The sequence below is a fragment of the Danio rerio genome, chromosome 5 (assembly GCF_052040795.2).
Source record: "Danio rerio strain M-AB ecotype USA chromosome 5, GRCz13ab, whole genome shotgun sequence".
In the NCBI taxonomy this organism is placed as follows: Eukaryota; Metazoa; Chordata; class Actinopteri; order Cypriniformes; family Danionidae; genus Danio; species Danio rerio.
Window position 1 is genome coordinate 16,965,079 of NC_141025.1, and position 21,449 is coordinate 16,986,527.

Below are 21,449 nucleotides of genomic sequence, written 5' to 3' on the forward strand. Positions count from 1 at the left end.
CCTGTTTACACTGTCTTTGTTTTTAAATGGCATTTTAGAACGACAACGATTTGACATACACAGTGGCGTGTAGCATTTCTGAGCAGCCCTCCTTCCTCTCTACCTCTGAAAATGCACATCACGTGACCACACAGACACAGACGCACACACAGCCATGCGCTCGAGACAGCAGGTCCAGGCAGTCAGAGGACTGCTTCAATCTTTCACTCACTTGTACTTAGTCATTTTAGCGAACACCTCAGATACTGTTGGCTGGTTCCTGTTGGTTGTGCGTCTTTTTTACCGACGCCATTATAACGACACAGATCACTGCCTATTCACGAGTCCCGCAGAAAAAAATGATTGACATGTGGTAATTATGTGTGTATCTTGCCTTTATTCATTTACTGTATGATTTGTTTATGGGTAAAACAATGACCATGCAGGTCAGGTAGTTTAAACGGTAGGCTACAAATAATTAATTGGTCATTAATTAATTAATTATTCATTCATTTATTTTGCCTTCCGTTTAAGGAATACTTTGAATTTGGACACACTACTTGGCTCACATACGTTTTTTTCTCTTTCTCACTGTATAGTGCGTCAGTTGGCATATTTAGATGTATAACCCCATGGTTTTACTCAGAATTGTCCAATAACAAAAGTACAATGTTAAGAAACTGCCGTTTATATCAACGTTAAAGGGATGGTTCATGTGAAAAAAAAATTTTTATTACTATGTTTCCATACAAAGGTGCAAATTACATTTATGCACAAACTGTAATATTGCATAAAAGACATGAGAATAAAGCAGCGTTTACATCCAACGAGTCAAAGAGAGTAAAATCGTCACTTCCCGATTAACTGGCGTCAAATATGCGTGAATCTTTTCTTTTTTTAATAAATTATATGCGTCTCAGAAGACGATGCCAACACGCAATAAATGTATGGTGGCATTTGAAGGTGCGATACACAGATCGCAGATGCTCGACTACTCTGGAGGTCATTAATAATTTAATAAAACTAATACAGAATTGGCTAAAGTGTTTTAAAATGACTAAAACAACATTTAAGATGTTTTACAATGTGCTCAGCTGCTTGGTTTGCCCATTCACACACATTTGTATCATCACATGATCTCTTATAACAGTCACATGACTTTTTATTACTGCGTATAGGGGTATTTGTTCAGTAAAAGTGTTTCAATTGTAGTTAATGCACATTTTCTTTTTCGAATGTTTATCCTACTCAGTTATGCACATTATTTTTTTTATGCACATTTTCAAAATGAATGCCCAACATGGCGTTTCCATCAACCAATTTTTTATGCACATATTCAAAATGTGCCTAAAAATTGGTTGATGGAAACATAGGCATTGTTTTCTCAACCATCACTTGTTCCAAACTAGTTTGAGTTTTCTTAAATATATATTTTGAAGAAAGCTGGAAACCATTGACTTCCATAGTATTTGTATTTCCTACTATAGACGTCATGGTTGCAGGTTTTCATCACTCTTCAAAATATCTTCTTTTGTGTTTTAACAGAGGAAAGCAACTCATAAAGGTTTGTAAACGCTCAAGGGAGAGTAAATAGCGAGTCCATTTTCCTTTTTGGGTGAACTATCCCTTTAAACTCTTGCAACATGCATCACCTCAAATAGGGTGAGAAAAAAAAGAGGATTGGTTTCTTTTCCTGTGAATGGTTAGAGCTAGAAAACCGGTATAAAAACTAAACATACACCCAAAAAAGGAGGGGAGACAGGAAAAAAAGGAAAAAAGAGGGGGAAATTTTATTAGCGGTCGTCCATCCTGAGGTACGAGTTTGCAGTCAGCTGAGTTAGCGGGAAGCCAATGGGCTTTAAATTAGTGCCTGCATGTTTTTGACTGATCTTTGAGTGCAGAGAAAGGAAAGAGAGCAGAGGAGGGGGGAAAAGAGCCTTGAGGATGATAAATGGAGAAGAGGGCAATTTTTACGACCCCTCAGGAAGTTGCTGCCACAGCCGGGAACCAAAGCTGGAGTTCATTGTATTAATGATGAAATAATGAAGCGAGTTTCTCCCACAGATCGCTCGATGACATCAGCGCTCGCTCTCACAGTCATTGTGTCTTGTCATTGAGGCGCCGCTGATTGATCTAGTGGGTATCATCTGGGGAGGAACATTCAGTTCTTCCAAATCAACACCGTTTGGTTGAGTTCCTGCACACACACAGCTGTTGAATGAGAAGAAGCCCTTATGGCGTCCACCAGAGCTAATATGCTAGTGATGTATAAGGGGTTTTAGTGGCAGGAAGCATTTGGCCACTTTCAAAACAGGGTCTGAAACCAGATCATTGGACTGGTAACTAAAGACTGCTAAGTATGTTTGTTTAGGCCTAGTTTAGGTGGACTATTAGATGTAGAGTGGGACAATTTATGACAGTTTTGATTTATTTTAGCATACGAGGGAAATTGCTTTATTTGGCAATGAATTTCTGGAAGAATAAACCGTTGTAAAATGTATACATTTATTTTTAATAAACATTTAGTTTTTTTATTTGAAAGTGAAAGTTTATAACAGTAAAATGTATTTCTTTATACTATTAGACATTTCATTGTGTTCAAGTTGCCACAACTGCCCTTATACAGTAACTTACCTGTAAATGTGTTTTACAAAAGGGCCTTACCAGAACTTCTTTTTTATGGTAAATGCCCTTTAAAACAGTGTTTAAAAGTGTTTTTTTTTACATTTAAAGTAACATTTCAATAATTTCAGTATGACTATTTTTTTTTACAGTGCTTTTACTGTAATTTATTCAATTTTTTCAACAGCAAAACCTTTATTTTTAGTATTTAGTTTTGAATAAGATCCAAACCAGTGACTATTTTTTATCAATTGTCTCAATCTTCCTAATATGCAGTAAGTTACTGTAAAAGTTTTAAAATGACCCACAGTGCAGTGCATATTACAGTAGTGAACTGTAAAGAATGTATGTGGTATTTTACTGGGTGTTTTTTGCAGTAAATAACTGTAACATTGTGGCCAATGTACACTTTGCAGAGTAATATTTCTGTTTTTTTTTTTTTGTAAGACATTGACATTTATCATTCATTTATTTTCTTTTCGGCTTAGTCCCTTTATTATTCTGGGGTCTCCACATTGAACCGCCAACTTATCCAAAATATGTTTTACGCAGCACATGCCCTTCCAGCTGCAACCCATCACTGGGAAACACCCATACACACTCATTATTCTAAATATTTGTGTTAAATTATGTATACCCACCTGTTGGATCTGTCAATATTTTAACCAAATTTGTGCTGAAACAACCCAGTCAAAAGATGTTATTAAATTCCAGTCAGTCCACTGGATTTAGGCAGTTTAAATATATATATTTCATACACTGTAAAACCCAATAAGTTAAAGTAACTCAAACCTTTTAAGGAAACCATTTTCAACAAACAATTTAAGTTCAAAAACTAATCCTAATAAGTACTGTGAGCTTAATCCGTTTGAGTAAATGAAGCAATTTGAGCACAGTAAAACCCAATGAATGAGAACTCAACTGACTACTGTAAAACCTAATAAATTAAGGCAACTCAAACCATTTGAGATAACCGATTGCTATTAACCATTTGAAGTAAAAAAAAAAAACAAAAAAACGGATCTATAAGAGTACTGTGATTTTACTCTATTTCATTTTGAATATAAACATCTTTTGTCCCCATTGACTAAAAGGTAAAAGCAACTATTTATAGTAATTGTGACTTTAGATTTTACAAATTTTTAAAAAGTGATTTACTAAATGATTAAATCAACTGGTTTAATCACTTTTTTAGTAAATTAACTGTGCAAAATGTCAATATACTCTTTTCTTTTTTCTTTTATTATCTTTACATGTCATTACCTGTATGCTATTTATAAGGTTATCTAAAAGGTGGTGTGCTCCAAAAAGTTTCTCATCAAATCTTCTTGCCAATCGAATGCTCTCTGGGTTCTGATATGCCCTGCCCTCTTCAAGATGCTTCCCATTTGCTTTTCATTTGATGCGCTTGAGCTCAACCACTCTCGCTGACAGAGCTGTGATAAAAACGAAACACTACTAGCTGCTTCTTGATAAACGTGAGGATTCTTTTGTTTTTTGTTTGGTTTTGTGTTTTTTGTTTTGTTTTGTTTTGTAGCAACATTAATCATTGTGACTGTGTCATAGTTTTAGCTAACGTTTCTTTTTAGGTACAGATTGTAATAAGAATTAAACACAACTTGTCGTCAAATGCATCTCTTCCTGCTGTCTGTAAATGTAATATTATGTCCATTTGTGAGTTGAAATGAACGCTAAGCTCCGCTCTTTCTGTCCTGTGAGTTATTCTTTGGCTTCACAGTTGCTGGGCCTTGTATTTGCCTCGTGACAGAGTCAGTCCCTTTACTAGGTGCCCCATACACACACACACACACACACACACACTCCCAGTGCAATTTCTGTGTAATTGTGTGTAATTTCTGGTTATGCAACGGGAGCTGGGAGTGATGAGAGTTTTTGTTAGAGCAGAGAAAATGACTGGAAATAAAACTGCTGACGTTTTGGTCATTTGAAGAAATCAATGCATCTACCAAGAAAATATTGTGAATTAAAAAAAAAATTATAATGCAGTACAGCAAGCAGTCAGAGAAATGAATGGCAGCTTTCTTCTCCTGAACATGTGTTTGTGTGTGTGTTTTCTAAACAGCACTGCCCTAAAGTTGGCTAATTAGCAGGTGAATGTTTCCTCTGTGAAACGGCTTCATAAAACATTGTTAATTAGCTGTAAAAAGCATGATGTCATTGCTTTGTAGTTATCTAGTTCAATCTGTGCTATTTCTGTTGCTTTAACTAAATGGAGGAGGAGGTATGTTTTTATAACTTTTATTATATTTATTGTAAGCGAAGTTAACTTTTCAAATAAAATAAACAAAATGCAATTGAAACCTTTTATATGCTTATATGAGAAATTGTGAAAATGGTTGTAATTGAATAAAATTGGAAATAAAAGTTTTATTAAACTTCTAAAACTAAAAACTAAAATTGACAATATATATTTTTTAAAGTCAACTAAATAACAATAAGTTAACACAGATACCTATAAATAAAAAGTGTGTTGATATTAGAAATGTACTAAATTTTTTGGCCGAAGTGTGCCATTTAATGAACCCTCTAATTTTTGTGGCTTCAGTCATTGTTGGGGTACTTAAATCTGGAAGCATTAACAACTTGTGTCGAAATCGTTATCGTTCAGTATGGAAAATAATTATCAAAACATAATTATACTATATAATAACAGTTTGTTCTGTAGACTATCGAAAGAAAAATTTGCTCAAAGGGGCATTTTGGAAAAGTTTTTTTTGTTTTTTTAAATGTATTACATTACTATAAAATGAAAGTTAAAAAAAGGAAAAATATAGCAAAATATGGCATAGATAAAAAAATAATGGTAAATATTAAAATTAAATAAAAATAATAAATATTACAATTATATCATAAAATATATTTACTATATATATATATAAATAGTAGGAAAATGCATTGATAATTGGTTTTAAGTTAAAATGCAATAAATTAAAATAGTACAGAAAAAAACAGTGCTATAAAATGATTATAAAAAGACTCATAATAAACAAACAAAATAATGTTACCATTTAATAATGTAAAAAATACTATAATCATTGTAGTATAATGCAAATTGAAAGATGTATTTTTATATAAGATGTTAATTCATTAAAATTGAAGAGTAAAAGTTAATAAATAATCATGTCAGGAAAAGCCTTTATTTTTGTTTCATATTAAGTGATTTTGAGTGTTGAGTTTGGATTTTCTTTTGCTTCTCTTGTATAATTTTCTATGTACTTTCAGAGTGATGCTGAGAGAAAGTGAGTTTAATTTAGCACTAGCTTTATGCTGTGATTTTGTGTGACTTTTATAAGCTTCATAAACATTTTTTTCACCCATAAAAATAGTTTTAAATTGTAACATGCTGTACTCATGGTTGCTGTAAAACACAGCCGTTGTTGCTTAACAGACTCTTTTGTCCATAAGACCAAAAAGTAACCAATAAAGGTAAGTGTGTGTTCCAGTTAAAGCCTCCAGGTTGTTGGCAGGAGGATTTGTGTGGCATGTTTATGTTGTTTCTAAAATAATATTAATAAATACTCTTTGTTGTGTTGTTGAGAGTGAGCTGAGCATTGTGTAAACATAAATTGTGAAATATACATCAGGGATTATTAACAATATCAGTTCAGTTTCTGACAATACTACTAAAACCATCATTTAAGATGAGAAAGTAATCAAACTCAATATCTGATTTTTGTTATTCAATATGTTATTAATAAAGCAAAGTACTCTCATTTTGTTTCATGTAACTTAAATCTTAAATAAAAATAATAATACTTTAAATATTTTATTAATAAAGCAAAATATTCTCATTTTTGTTTAATGCAACTTGCATCCTAAATATATATATATATATATATATATATATATATATATATATATATATATATATATATATATATATATATATATATATATATATATATATATATATATATATATATATATATATATATTATTTATAATATAGTAATAATTATTATTTTATTAATAAAAATAAATATTCTCAAAGTGATAAAATAATTAAACTCATTATCTGATATGTTACTTCTATATTTTATTATTAGAATATTTTTTGTTTAATGTTGTTTAAATCTTAAATAAAATCATATTTTAAATGAAACAATAATAATACCCTATGTATTTTATTAATAAAATAAAATATTATAATTTTTGTTTAATGCAGGGGTGTCCAAACTTGGTTCTGGAGGGTCGATGTCCTGCATAGTTTAGCTCCAACTTCCTTCAACACACCTGCCTGGAAGTTTTTAGTACACCTATAAGATCTTGATTAGTTGGTTCAGGTGTGTTTAATTGGGGTTGTAACTAAAACATGCAGGACACCGGTGTGTTTAATGTAACTTAAATCTTAAACAATAAGCTTAATAAATAAATAATAGTAATAGAATTATAAATATTATAAATATAAATATTATAAATAATAATATATTTATAAATGAAATAAAAATTCTCAAAATAAGAAAATATATAAATTTACCATCTGATTTTCATTACTTCAGTATTTTAATAATAAAATTATATATATATATATATATATATATATATATATATATATATATATATATATATATATATATATATATATAAAATAATACAGAAAGTAAAAAAGTAATAATGACGAAAAGGCAATTGTAAAAGCATTACGAAATGAAATGTAATTAATTCTGAATTAAAATTACATGAATTAAAAAGTTTTTAAAAATTTAAAGCAAAATACATTAAGCATGATAATAATAACTATTATTAAAATAATATGTATATTATAATATAAATTATAACTATGTTTGAAAACATCATTAAATCTTAAATAAATTCATATTTTAAATTAAGTAATAACAATACCCTATATATTTTATTAATAAAATAAATATATTCTCATTTTCGTTTAACTTAAATCTTAAATATATACTAATTTTTCGTTTAACTTAAATCTTAAATAATAAACATTTAAAAGAAAATTATTAAATTTATCATCTGATTTTTGTTACTTCACTGTTTTAATAATAAAATAAATTATATTCATCTTCTGTTTAATGTAAATGAAATCTTTAATAATATATAATGTATTAATCTTTACCCCCAAAAAAAAAAAAAAAAAAAAACACTGAAGGGACTGTGAGAAGCACGCAGGCAGTTTTGTACTTATTTTCTTCTTCGTTTTTTTTCCTCTTAAAGAACCGAGGACTTGCCTTAGTAATGTCTTGGCACTTTCAGAGAAAATGAAGGGTGATAAAAAAAATCTGTCCACATGCAAGTAAACTCTAAATGAGGAAAGTATGCCTTTATCTTTGAGGAAACCCAAAGGCCAGAAGGCAAGCTGAAATTACAGCATAATGGCAGAGCTTTGCTTTCTGAGGACTTAATGACTTTAATTATAGCGGCACAGAGTTTCAGAGAGTGTGGAGGGTTGCTCAAATAGAAAAACTGCAAAAAGATTGAAGAAATTATTCTTTCTGGAGGATATAAAAGGCCATCGCTGTCACTTTTAATCCACTGATAAAAACGTTTTTTTTTTTTTTTTTTTTTTGGTAATCTTCAATCAAAGTCTGAGCATTTGCTTTGTGTTTGGATTGGCGGTTCTTCCCTAATGATGTCATTGGGACAAATTCAAACATAATATTCTTAACCACGCCCCTCTTACTGTTAGTTTGTTATTGAGGGTATGCTGTGCAAAAAAAAAAAAATCTCGCCCCCTACTCATTCCTTTTCAGTTGGAAGTAAAAGGAAGAAACTTCAGGTGCACGTGGGATGGTTAATCAAATAAAAAAGGATTTACTTGCCCTAGAAGTGTTTCTCCTGAACAGGAAAGAAGATATTTTAAAGTATGTTTGAAACTGGTTGTCATTGACATCCATAGTAGGAAAAATAAACATGTATACTTTAAAACGTATGCATGAAAAGAAACAAATTTTAGAAAGGACTTTTATCTAAATACTTATTCTTTTTTTTTTTGTTTATTTTACTTTATTAAACGTTATTTTTCCACAACAATGTTAAGATGACAGAGGATCAGTAAATGTGCATTTTTGTTAATTTTCATTAAATTTTATTTTATTTTAAACGTGAACAATCCTGTTGAGATGCAAGAGATTCAGTATTTTATTTTATTTTTTATTTTATTTTATTTAATTTTATTTTATTTAATTTAATTTTATTTTATTTTATTTTATTTTATTTTATTTTATTTTATTTTATTTTATTTTATTTTATTTTATTAAACATGATTTATCCACAGTCATGTTGAGATGCCAGAGATTCTGTAAAGTGTTTTTCCTTTAAAATGATTTTTTTTTTAAAGATTTTTTATATAGATCACAATTTATCCACAATATTAATGTTGAAATACCAGCAATCCAGTAAAGGTGATTTTTTTTTTTTTATAATAAATTAATAAAATCTAAAGATTAAATAAAAAGAAGTAAGATTAGGTTTAGTTTCCTGTCCCGCACGTGCTCAGTGTGTTGTTGTTTCAGGCAGTCATTCAGGCGTCTCTCCAACTCCTCATTCTCCTCCTGGAGCTCTTTTATGGAACGCTATTAATAATGAACTGAAACGGCACATGATGAGTTTCCACATTCATCTGCATCAACTGAGAAACCCTCATTCACTCCCAATCAAACTCTTTGCTCATCTTTTAAAAAGCAATAAAATCAATCATAAAAAAAATACATATTGTTTTTCATTGTAAATAAAAACATCATTTTGCACGTATGGTTATTATACATTATAATTTTTATACATATATTTTTTTTAATTTAAGTGTTTATTTTTTGTTTTAATTCCGTTAATGTTTGCATTAAAAAAAAAAAAATCTTTAAGAAGCCCTTTCCTCTCAATATTTATTTATTTTTTTGTATTTTTAATTATAATTAAAAAGATGATTTAAGAACAATCAGGTTGAGGTTCTGGAGATGCAGTGAATATGCATTTTAAGTTCATTCATTCATTTTCTAGTCGGCTTAGTCCCTGTATTATTCCCTGGTCGCCACAGCGGAATGAACCGACAACTTATCCAGCAAGTTTTTATGCAGCGGATACTCTTCCAGCCGCAACCCATCTCTGGGAAACATCCACACACACATTCACACACACACTCATACACTACGGACAATTTAGCCTACCCAATTCACCTGTACCGCATGTCTTTGGACTGTGGGGGAAACCGGAGCACCCGGAGGAAACCCACGAGAAGGCAGGGAGAACATGCAAACTCCACACAGAAACGCCAACTGAGCCGAGGCTCGAACCAGCAACCTTCTTGCTGTAAGGCAACAGCACTACCTACTGCGCAACTGCTTTGCCCATTTTAATTTTTTTATGTAATTTATTTATAATTTTACTTTTTATTTTAGAAATGTTTATGGTTTTAATTCATTTAAAATGTTTGCATGTAAAGAAACATCTGTGAAAAGCCCTTTCCACTCAATATTTATTCTTTTTTTACATTTAATTTTAAAAACATTATTCATCCACAGTTGAGATGCCGGAGATTCAGAAAATATGTCTTTTTATTTTATTTAGTTTTTTAAATTGAATTATTTTATTTTATTTAAATTTAATAAAAGTGATTTATCCACAGTTGAGATGCCAAAGATTCAGTAAATGTGTTTTTGCTTTTCTATTTTCTTTTGTTTTTTAATTTAAGTAATTTTTTCTAAATGTGATTTGTCCACAGTTGATATGCCAGAGATTAAGTAAAAATGCTTTTTTAAATTTATTTTATTTTTATTTAGTTTTTGTGACTAAACATGATTTATCCACAAGCATGTTAAGATGCTCGAGATTCAGTAAATATGCAGTGTGTTTCTGCTATGGACTTGTGTTCTGAATGTGTGTTTGTTTTGTTTGGTGAAAGTGCTGTGTAACCTGTCCTGCATCAGCTCTGCAGTGCTGGAGTTTCCTCAGGCTCATTTTCATTCTCTTTCATTCACATCTCTAAGGTTTCAGCAAAAGTCTGAATCATTTTCACTGTTGTTTTCCTGTGGGATTGAGAGCTTCTCCTGTTGAAAAACACTTATGATTTGATAATGAATGCTGGCGTGCATGTTTTTCACAGTGTTCCAGTGTTTTATTTGATTTGGACTTGTAAGTTAGCATTTAGCCAGATCATTTCACCGCAGCAGCAGCAGCAGCAGCAGCAGCAGCAGCAGCAGCAGCAGCAGCAGCAGCAGCAGCAGCATACAAGAAAAAAACACAATCACACCGTTAATGAGCCAACTTCCAGACCAACTCCAATTAGACTTCACAAGACCTCTATAGTAACTTTGGTAGTTGTTATTAGTAATTAATATTAGTTTTTTATTTAAAAGTATTATTATATTATCAATTTATATTTTCAATTTAGAGATTTTGTGGCGTTATAAGTGTTTTTTTTTATTTGTCTTAAGTTTTGTGTTTATAATATTGGATACAGAAATTTAGTTTTTATTATTTTCATGTGTCTATGTATGTTTTATTGCTGTTATAATAAATTATATTTACTTTAAATATAATAAATATAAATACTTTAAAAAAATAAATAAATACTTGTTTATTTTTTAACCACTGTAGCTAATTAATTTTTTTCAGTTTTTTATATTAATGTCCGTCTTATTTTAATTTGTCTATATGAGTTTTATTTCTGTTTTTAGATTTAAACTAAATGAAAATGAGGTTTCAGAGACATGTAAATGTTTTTGTCATTATGTACGTTTTATTTATTATTTTAACACTAGTCATTTTGTTGTTATGTTTTCTTTTTTTACGTCTCATTTACTTAAATTTGTCTATATAGGTTTTTTAACTAGGCGTCTAAAAAGTTTTTTTTTCTGTTTACTTTAACTATAATAATAATAGTTTATAGTTATAAATAACATTATATATATATATATATATATATATATATATATATATATATATATTTTTTTTTTTTATCATATTTTAGTTTTTATTTTAGCTATTAGAGTTCTTCATTTTTACGAATAAATAATCGGCGGATAATCATAGGATTTTGTCATTTTTATCTTGTATATCCTAATTGTTGCCTAAATCAACGATGTCTGTTTTATTTTAATTTTGAGTTTCTTGGAAAAAAAAAAATATATATATACATACATATATATATATATATATATATATATATATATATATATATATATATATATATATATATATATATATATATATATATATATATATATATATATATATATATATATAAGTTTGTTTTGACCCTGCTTTTTTGTTTTAAGCTATGGAAAATACCGTTTATTTACTCTGTAATTTTGTTTGTTTTATAGTTTATTTTATTTAAGCCATTAGAGGTGTTATTTTTTATTTATTTGTTTTTATGTATGAATGATTAATGCTCGTCAGACCTTGACGTAAGACGTAAGTCCTTGTAATTTTCACCTTATATATCTTAAGCTCAGACTTCTGTTTTATTTTTATTTGCCTATATAGGGTTTTTTTTGCTGATTTTGTTCTTTAACTAAATGGAAAATAATGTTTTTTTATTTGTATGTTTTCTGTTTTTTTATTTTGTTTGTATTATAGTTTTATTTTTATTTTAGTTTTTGGAATTGTTCTTTTGTTTAATATTAATGATTAGTGCTCATCAGATGATCATAAGATCTTGTGATTTTCATCTCGTGTATGTTCTTTAACTCAGGCTTGTTTTATTTTACTTTGTCCATATAGATTTTTTAACTAAATGGAAAATAACATTTTTGTTTATACATTTTCTATTTACTTTGTAGTTTTGTTTGTGTTATAGTTTTGTGTGTTAGTTATTTGAGTTGTTCTTTTTATATAATAATGATTAGCGCTTGTCAGATGATCATAAGCTCTTGTAATTTTCACCTCGTATATCATCTTAATCTCAGCCTAAATCAACTTTCTCTCTTTCAGCAGAGTCTTATAGCTTGAGATAAATCACTTTGACGTAATTGAACAGTGTAATGGCGACTGCGGGTACATGTATTGTTTGTTGAACAGTCACTGGCAGTGTTTCTACCACACAGACTCAGACACACACTAGTACCCAGAGTGCCTTGCGTTTGGAGTTTTGCCATGGCTCTGCTGCTCTGATAACAGAGTTATAGTGTGGCTTTGATCTCTTTATTTTGCGTTTTGTTTCGGCTGTTCTTTTCTCTTGTGCTTGAGTGGATCTGGAACAAACCCAGCCATCGGTGTGTCAACAAAATGTGAAGTCGATCATCTATTAATGTCGTAAAACAATGAACATCAGGATGGCAATAAAATGGTGGACATATGAAGCAAGTGCTGGCACAAAGCTTTGAACAGTGGTTGTGTACTGAAGGCTACTTTAACCATTTTAAGGTATAGGTTTAGTTTGTCCTCATACTGACTCAGTGTGAGACGTACAGAAGTGTAAGAGTGACCTCTGTTGGTTGGGGAACATGTTGAATGTGTGATTTATTTTAATTTGATTTTTCCAGTCATTATTTACATTTGCTTTTGCTTTGTAGAACGTGTTGAATGTGTTTTATTTAGTTTAAATCGTATTACAATTGTATTTATTCTTTTTGTTTTTAATGTATTTTATTTGATTTAAATGTATTTTATTTATTTTATTTAAATGTTTATATTTATTTTAAAATGTGTATTTTCAAATTAATTATCAAATATTTACTGTTTTGTAGAACATGTCGAATATGTTTTTATTTTAATTAATTAATTTATTTTATTTAAATGTTTTTACATTATTTATTTTAATTGTGTTTTTTTATTTTATAATGCATATTTGCATATTTTCAAATACATTTTCAAATAATTATTTACTTTTTGTTTTGTAGAACATGTTGAATGTTTTTTATTTATTTATTAAACTTAAATGTATTTTACATTATTTATTTTATATTAATTTATATTGTTATTTTTAATGCTTATTTTAAAATTATTTATCCAATACTTAAGTTCTTTGATTTAAATTAAATTAAAACATTCAACATGTTCTATAAAACATATTACATTTTATATTATTCACATTATATATTATTACAGTAATATTTATTTAAAAATGCATGTTTTCAAATTAAATATCGAATCATTATTTACTTTTTCTGTTTTGTAGAACATATTAAATGTTTTATCTTATTTTAAATGTATTATAAATATTTTTTACATTATTTCTTTTTAATGTATATTGTTTTTATTTTATAAGTTCTAAGTCACTATCAGTCCAGTTTTCAGAGTTTAAGTTCAGTTTAGTGTCTAGAAAGACTGACATAGTTTATATATAAATACATATTTTAAAATGCCATTCCTCCCTTGATTATGGATTTGTATTTTTATCATTATAATTTATTTTAGAAATATGAATGCATCTTTTTCCTTTCATGCTTTGATTTTGTTTTTCATTTTACAGCATTTTACTGTACAGCGTCCTTGTTACACATTACATGTACTTACTATAGAACAGCAAATTATGCATAATAACCTGCAATAACCCTAACCTTGTAGTAAGAACATGATGTAATTAAGATTACTTAGTACTTAAAAGTACAGTTACAGTGTAACAAGATGCCATAAAATGTCACCTCTTTTTTTCGATGAATGCAGTAATTACTAGTGTTGCAAATGTTAACAAATTCAAGGCTTGTTTGGTTAAAAATACTAAGAAATTATTTTTATTCAAAGAACTACAATTTCAATATCACAAACTGGATTTTGTAAAAGGCTCAAATCACAATTAAAAGCAAGAAACAAAAAGCTAGTTTAGCTAATATTAAGTACTTTTATGTAAAGACTATTAGTACTAGTAGGCAGTGTAATTGTGTATGTAAATAATATGACCTCATTTCAGTGCATTTTCTGCACTGTAATAACATTTTTATATTTTGAACTTTCAGGTATAAAAGAATAACCCTTTTTTTTTTTTTTTTGGTCCTCTTAGGCGAAGAGAGCTGTTCAGAGAGGAGCCACAGCTGTTATCTTTGACGTATCGGAGAATCCAGATGCCATCGACCAGGTGAGTGTCTGTAAAATCACTATTCTGAATGCCATGGCCACTTCAGCCTAGTTTGAGCAGCAGTATATCCAAAACAATCTCACGGCAATTCGTAACTTTTTCATTTAGTAGGTAATTCGTACGAATTCATACAATCTAATTCGTACATTTTAGTACGATTTGCTCATCCCCCAATGACGGTTGGGTTTAGGGGTGGGGTTAGGTGCCACGCCTCCTTTTTAAAATCAGACAATTGACTGAACTAGTACGAATTAGCCACTAAACTGCCAAAAGGTAAAATACTTAAGTTTTCTCGTGAGATCAGGCTGGTATATCCGTTTTTGACATTTTGCGCATATTCCAAGGAAACATTTGTGGATGTGTTTGTTTTTTAATTGCTTTATCTGTTCTAGCTAATATGCAAATCAGAATTAAAATTTTGCTAATTGATAATTTTGAATTTTAAAATCATCCATTTAAGGCCTGTTCAACAGAAGAGTTCAGACCACAGCTGTAATGATAAAAATGTAGAGAAAATATATTGTTGGGATCATTTCGGAACATTTTTTGGGGCTAATAAAGGCCTGAAATACCTCAAATTAAATCAAAGAACAAACTGAAATGATGTCATTTCGAACAAAGTCTGACCAAAATAAAGGTTGTCTTGATTTCGTTTTGACAGTTCGAAACGGCTCAACTTTTGGAGGAGTTCATTTTGGCTCTTAAACACATTTGAGTTACCATTGGACTATGATGATTACACTGTCGGTGGGTGTGATCTAGACTGCTGCCCTTTAGGTCAGGCAGGAGAACAACATTCAAACACAACAACACTAAGTTAGCAAGCAATATGAATACACTGGATGGTTACGTAGTAAAGCTGATGCATTCATTCATTTTTTTTTTAGGCTTAGTCCCTTTATTAATCAGAGGTCACTAGAGAGGAATAAACTGCCAACATATCCGGCATATATTTTACGTAGTGGATGCCCTTCCAGCTGCAACCCATCACTGGGAAACATCCATACACTCTCATTCAGAACATACACTACAGACAATTAAGTCTACCCAATTCACCTATACCACATGTCTTTGGACTTGTGGGGAAACCGGAGCACCCAGAGGAAACCCACACAAACACGAGGAGAACATGCAAACTCCACACAGAAATGCCAACTAACTCAGGCGAGGCTCGAACCAGCGACCTTCTTGCTGTGAGGTTGACAGCCCTACCCACTGCGCTGCCCGAGATGGTACATAAAAAGATAATAATAACAAAGATTGAGTTCTAAAAATCATTGTAAATGTAAAACAACAGCAGAGTTCAGTCCACGACTATAACAATAAAGATTTCGATGAAAATATCGATAAAAAAATCAATATCATTGGGATGATTTTTTTTCATTGGGATTTGTAATGTTAAAACACTTAACATATAAAATGTTTGTATTGTGTTGTACTTTCTAATCTTGTTAAAATGTCAAAAAGAAGATTAACAGAACTGCTTTCGACATTTAATAAAAGTATAACTTATTTCTTGAGCAAATAAGCAAATCAGAATGATTTCTGAATGGCCATATGATCTGGACACCTATTTTTTTTTTTTACCCGAAGGAAAATGTTTAGTATTATTTAGACACATGGGATGTACTGCAATGCAAATGTAATTAAAAGAAGGGATTGGAACTGTATGAAGTGTGGTGTCCACTACTACTAAATTTCCATTTACTTATTGGAATCAGTGCTGTGGTGCAGCACCTATTCTCACCACTGCGAAAGTCCGTTTCTTTGTCTCTGCTTTTGAGAGCGCAAGGGTCTTTTTTTCCACTCCCCTCTTTTTCACTGTGGTATTTTCCTCTTACAAACCAGGCCCAGACTTGCTTTTTTCCCCCTTCTCCCTCGCTCAGTTGTAAACGGAGTACAGACGAGATAAAAGAGCTTCTGTGTAGACCACATGAAAGGAGTCAGCGCAGTGCATTCCAGTGCCAGCACCTCTGTCCAGACTCATTCGGCTTCCTCGGTCGCACAGATTACAGTTTAAAGCCTCGAGGCTTTGGGGAGGACGAGGAGAGTTTTAATCACGCGGCAAAGCATTAAGGGAAAAGCTTTCATCATCACCTGCTAGATCCTACCCTAGTTCTTTACCCTAGATCCTAACCTAGTTATGTCTTAATTTATTTTCTTACTCTCATTCCTCTTCCAGTAATCATATGCACATTGCCAAAGACTACTGTGATGCCTAAAATAGTGCCGATTATTATCAGACTTGAGTTTGATTCTCTTTAACAAACCCGCCAACCTTTGGAGTATCCTAGTGTAACGATGGCCAACTAGTGAAAGTTCTGCAAGTAAACATCTTTTTGCTGATCTCAAAAGTGCTACTAGTGGCAGACACGAGAGGCTGTTGTTTTCTAGCATCATAGTTTGTGCAACTGCCTTTCATGCTGAGATTACTGGTTGAAGTCCTGCTCGGAACGGGTGAAGTAAAACTGGAGGAGTTATATTGGTGCCATGACCCGGATTGCAGAGAGCTGTGCAAATAAGCTTCACTTCTGTGATCTCAAGAGGCACGCTGGTGACAGAAGCTTAACACTTTTCTCTTTATCCTTGTTAGAGAACTTTCCTCCCATGCTGGAATTGCCTGTTTGAATCCTGCTTGGAGCAGGTCGGGTAGAACTGGAGATGCTACATTGGTGCCTTGACCTGCACAAGACTAAGGTTTAGGGGGATACGTGTTATGCCTAGTGGCAGCAATGCAAGGTCATTCCCATAATCTCACTCCCAAATGATGCTAAAGCATGTGGTCTTTAGCGTACCTAGTGAGAGCAATGCAAGTAAAGTTCATTCCCATAATCTCACTTACCAAATGATGCTAGAGAATGCAGACTTTAGCATATTTGTTAGTGTATCCACTTTTAGCCAGACGTGCTGGTTCAAATTCTGTAGTGGGTCTGTTTGTGCGCTCACCTTCTGCAATGGCTAGTTCAAATCCTCTCCATGCTGGAATTGCCTGTTCAAATCCTGCTTGGAAGAGGTCAGGTAGAATTGGAGGTGCTACATTGAGTCCTTGACCTGGACAAGACTGAGGTTTAGGGGGATACGTGTTATGCCTAGTGGGAGCATTGCCAGCTCATTCCCATAATCTCACTCTCAAATGATGCTAAAGCATGTGGTCTCTAGCGTATTTGTTAGTGTACCCACCTCCCATGCCAGACTTGCTCTTTTAAATCCCATTTTGAGTAGGTCTAGTAAGACTGAAAGGGTTTACCTGGAGCTGATCTAAAGAGGCATACTGTCCACGAGTGCTAAAGGAGATCTTTAGGATGTCTGTTAGTGCGCTCACTTCATGTTCTACAAGGGCCAGTTCAAATCCCTCTTGGAGCAGTTTTAGTTATGCTAAAATGGTTACAATGGCACCATTACCCAAATGGGAGAGAGGCTTAGATGGGTGAGTGTAACACAAGGTAGCTAGACCGATCAGTGCATGTTAACCTCACTTACCTGATTTCAAGAGGCATCTTGTTAGGCATTATTCTTTTTAGTGAACTTTCCGCCCATGCTGAAATACTAGTTTGAACATGGCATTACATTGGGGCCTCTACCTGGATGAGAGTGAGTTTAGGGGATAAGTGTAATGACTAGCGGGAGCTGTGTGAGTAAATCTCAGTCCCATAATTTCACTCCCATGCCAGAATTACTCGTTCAAATGCAATTTTGGAGCAGATCGAGTAGGACTGGAGAGGTTACCATGACCTGATGTTAAGAGGCACACAAGCAGCAGGTGTTAAAGTAGATCTTTAGCATGTTTGTCAGTACACTAACTTGGTATGCAATGTCCAGGTCAAATTCCTCTGGAAGCAATTTGAGGTAAACCAGAGGGGTATACTGGTATCATGAAACTGATGGGGAGTATGCAAAGCCTAGCTAGTAAGATATTTGCAATTTTACTCCTTTACCCTTTCAAGAGACACTGGTGAAAGTCACCAGAGAGGCTGTGGTTTTTAGCATCCTTGTTATTGTATCCATGCCAGAATCACCAGCTCAAATCCAACTTGAAGCAGTTTCAGTAGAACCAAAGGGGTTACTCTAGACCTCCATATATACGATTAGCTTAGAACTACCTGGGATTCACTAGAGAATAATGGTGATTTGTCAATTTGTAAATGAACATTTAAGTTGGAGCTGAAGACCATGTTTGTAATTCTTCGACAGTGTGTAGGTGACTCAGGTGTAGGCGTTTAGGTGTGTACTCTGTTCCTTTCCTTATCCCATTTCTCTCTCTCTCTCTCAATAATCTTTCTAGAGTAGTGTATACATGACGTTGTCTTATCTCACTAAAGCCAAACAATCTAAAAAATTATTCAAAATCATAAACACTACAAAATGTCATCATTTTGTGTCATTTTACATATTATGGTGTATAAACATAGAGAATTCCTTATTTGAACTGAAGGCTTTTCTCAAGTCTTTGAATCTTTTCTTGAATGAAAACCCAACAGACTCAAAAAATAAGAGGGGAAGAACACTTAAATGACTGTCTTTCAACTTCCCATATTTCACATGAGAGACATGACGACAGAGGGAGAAATAGAGGCTTGAATATCCCTGGTATTTCCCTCAGGTTTTTCAAATTACAGACCGGAGCTGTAGTCTGAGGCAGCTACAAGGCTAAATCGAGCATCCACATTCGCAACATGCAATTGGTTTACTGCTACTTTCCCTTTCTATAGAGAAAAAAAAACCAAACCACAGTTTCCATGTCTGGACTCTATAGGTTGCTTTTTCACATGGGTGTATGTTGTCGGGGAGAACTTTTCCCCAGCAACCAAGTTGATTTGGCAGATTGAGTAATGATCGGAAACGTTATTCATTCAAATAATTACATGTATTTTTTCTTAGTGCTCCTTTAGATGAAAAGCCATAGCAGGGTAAAAGGTTTTGATGCTGCTGCTTTTGACTTTTTACTCTAAATAGCTGTATCATGTAATTGTTAAGTGGTAAGAGTGGTAAGAGTTTCAAATTTTCTCAAGGTCTTTTCTCTCATTATTTTCTCAAGCTGAACCAGGTTTCAGAGGACCCCTTAAAGAGGCCTGTGGTTTACGTCAAAGGAACAGATGCGGTTAAACTGATGAACATAGTCAATAAGCAAAAGGTCGCAAGAGCCAGAATTCAACATCGGCCACCGAGGGTGAGGGTTTAAGACTTGCATTCACATATTAATATGGTATAAAGTGAATAGTTCTCAAGGTTTCTAAAGAAATGGGCTGTTGTTGTGTATTGCAGCCTACAGAGTACTTTGATATGGGAATCTTCCTGGCGTTCTTCGTTGTGGTGTCTTTGGTCTGCCTCATCCTCCTCATCAAGATAAAGCTCAAGCAAAGACGCAGCCAGGTGAGGCTCAATAATTGAATTGCTTTGTAAAAAGAAGTCTGGTTTCATGTCGAATGACATTTGTTAAATGACTTCCTGCCATGCCTTGTTTTCTTCTGTCTATCTCTTCTCCTGTCTATAATCGTTTCCCCACCTTTCAGAGTTCCATGAACCGGATGGCCATTCAGGCCCTGGAGAAAATGGAAACATGCAAGTTCAAGGCTAAGTTCAAGGGTCAGCGTGAGGCCAGCTGTGGAGCTTCAGACTCTGTAAGCAGTAGTTCCACATCAGACTGTGCCATATGCCTTGAGAAGTACATCGACGGTGAGGTAAGCCTCTTCAAAAATGTTCAAAAGATTTCCTGTTAAAACTATAACGGTAATATAACAGGCATTGCCAATTAGCCATGCAATCAGCATTTTCTCACATTGTCAGATCTCTATTAACTCTAAACCAAACAACAAGCTAACAGATTAAAGTAATCTGCCAAAACGCTATTGCAAAAGTCCTGGAAAATTAGTCATGCTTTCTAGTTAATTTATTTTAGTTGATTTGATTATGGGGTAATGGACCACTGTGAGGTTCTTCATCATTTCTTGGCCTGCTTTGTTTCAAAGTATGTGAAGATTAACACTGGTGCCATTTTTTTATTCGCCTTTGTGGTTATGTGTCATACTAAAAAAAAGCACGCAACAAAGAAATCAAGGCGTCTGGGAAGCACAGAGGAAGTGGCAATATAAAGGGCTCAATGGCATCAAAGGGTTTGTCTGTGATGATGAAGAAAAGCAACAAAAGCAGGGCGGAAAGGCAGCGGGAGGGGAGGGTGAGTCATGCTTGGGGACAGAATGACTTCTGTGGGTGAAATCTGTGAGGTTAAGCACAGGAGTTCAATTCTTGAAAGGGGAAGAGACGCTAGTTGTTTTTTTGCATAGGACACAATACCTGAAATGTACATGTTGGAAGTCAACTTAGGAGGCCAATAATATTTCTGTTGACTAATTTTAAGTTGCATGGGCACTTCAAACTTTGTTTTTAGCCTTTAACACTCACTGTGTGTGTAATTGTGGCGCCATCTAGAGTTCAAGTTCATATGTATAGTTTAGCATCTATAGCAGTATTCTGGTTCAGGAAGGCAGCCTTCTTGTAAAGTCCTAACCATTATTTAACACTTAAACCAATCAAACATTTTTAGATGACTAGAAACTAGCAGGCTAGGGGAAGTTTAGAGCTAAATTGCAGAAGCACTATGACACATCCAAGATCTTATTCATTGGTCACAGGGTTTTTTAGTGCCTGCAAATACTGCATCCCAGTAAGCTTCTGAATGCCATTGAAATTGGTGCAAGGGCCACAAAAATCTTAAGACATTTGTTGACTTTGGTCCTTCTCCACACCTACAGGAGTTGAGGGTCATCCCTTGTGCACACCGATTCCACAAGAAATGTGTGGACCCATGGTTACTTCAGCACCACACTTGTCCACACTGCAGGCACAACATTATTGGTAA

At 32.7% G+C, this 21,449-nt stretch overlaps 1 protein-coding gene across 2 annotated transcripts in view; it reads left to right on the forward strand.

The window, feature by feature from the left end:
• The window catches only part of znrf3 (zinc and ring finger 3), a 132,828-nt gene that overhangs the window by 107,935 nt on the left and 3,444 nt on the right, over window positions 1-21,449 (forward strand). For both annotated transcript variants that reach the window (XM_087252011.1, NM_001308555.1), the window contains 5 exon segments: window positions 14,519-14,593; window positions 19,629-19,760; window positions 19,856-19,963; window positions 20,104-20,271; window positions 21,343-21,445. In XM_087252011.1, coding sequence (XP_087108137.1) covers window positions 14,519-14,593; window positions 19,629-19,760; window positions 19,856-19,963; window positions 20,104-20,271; window positions 21,343-21,445 — 586 coding nt within the window.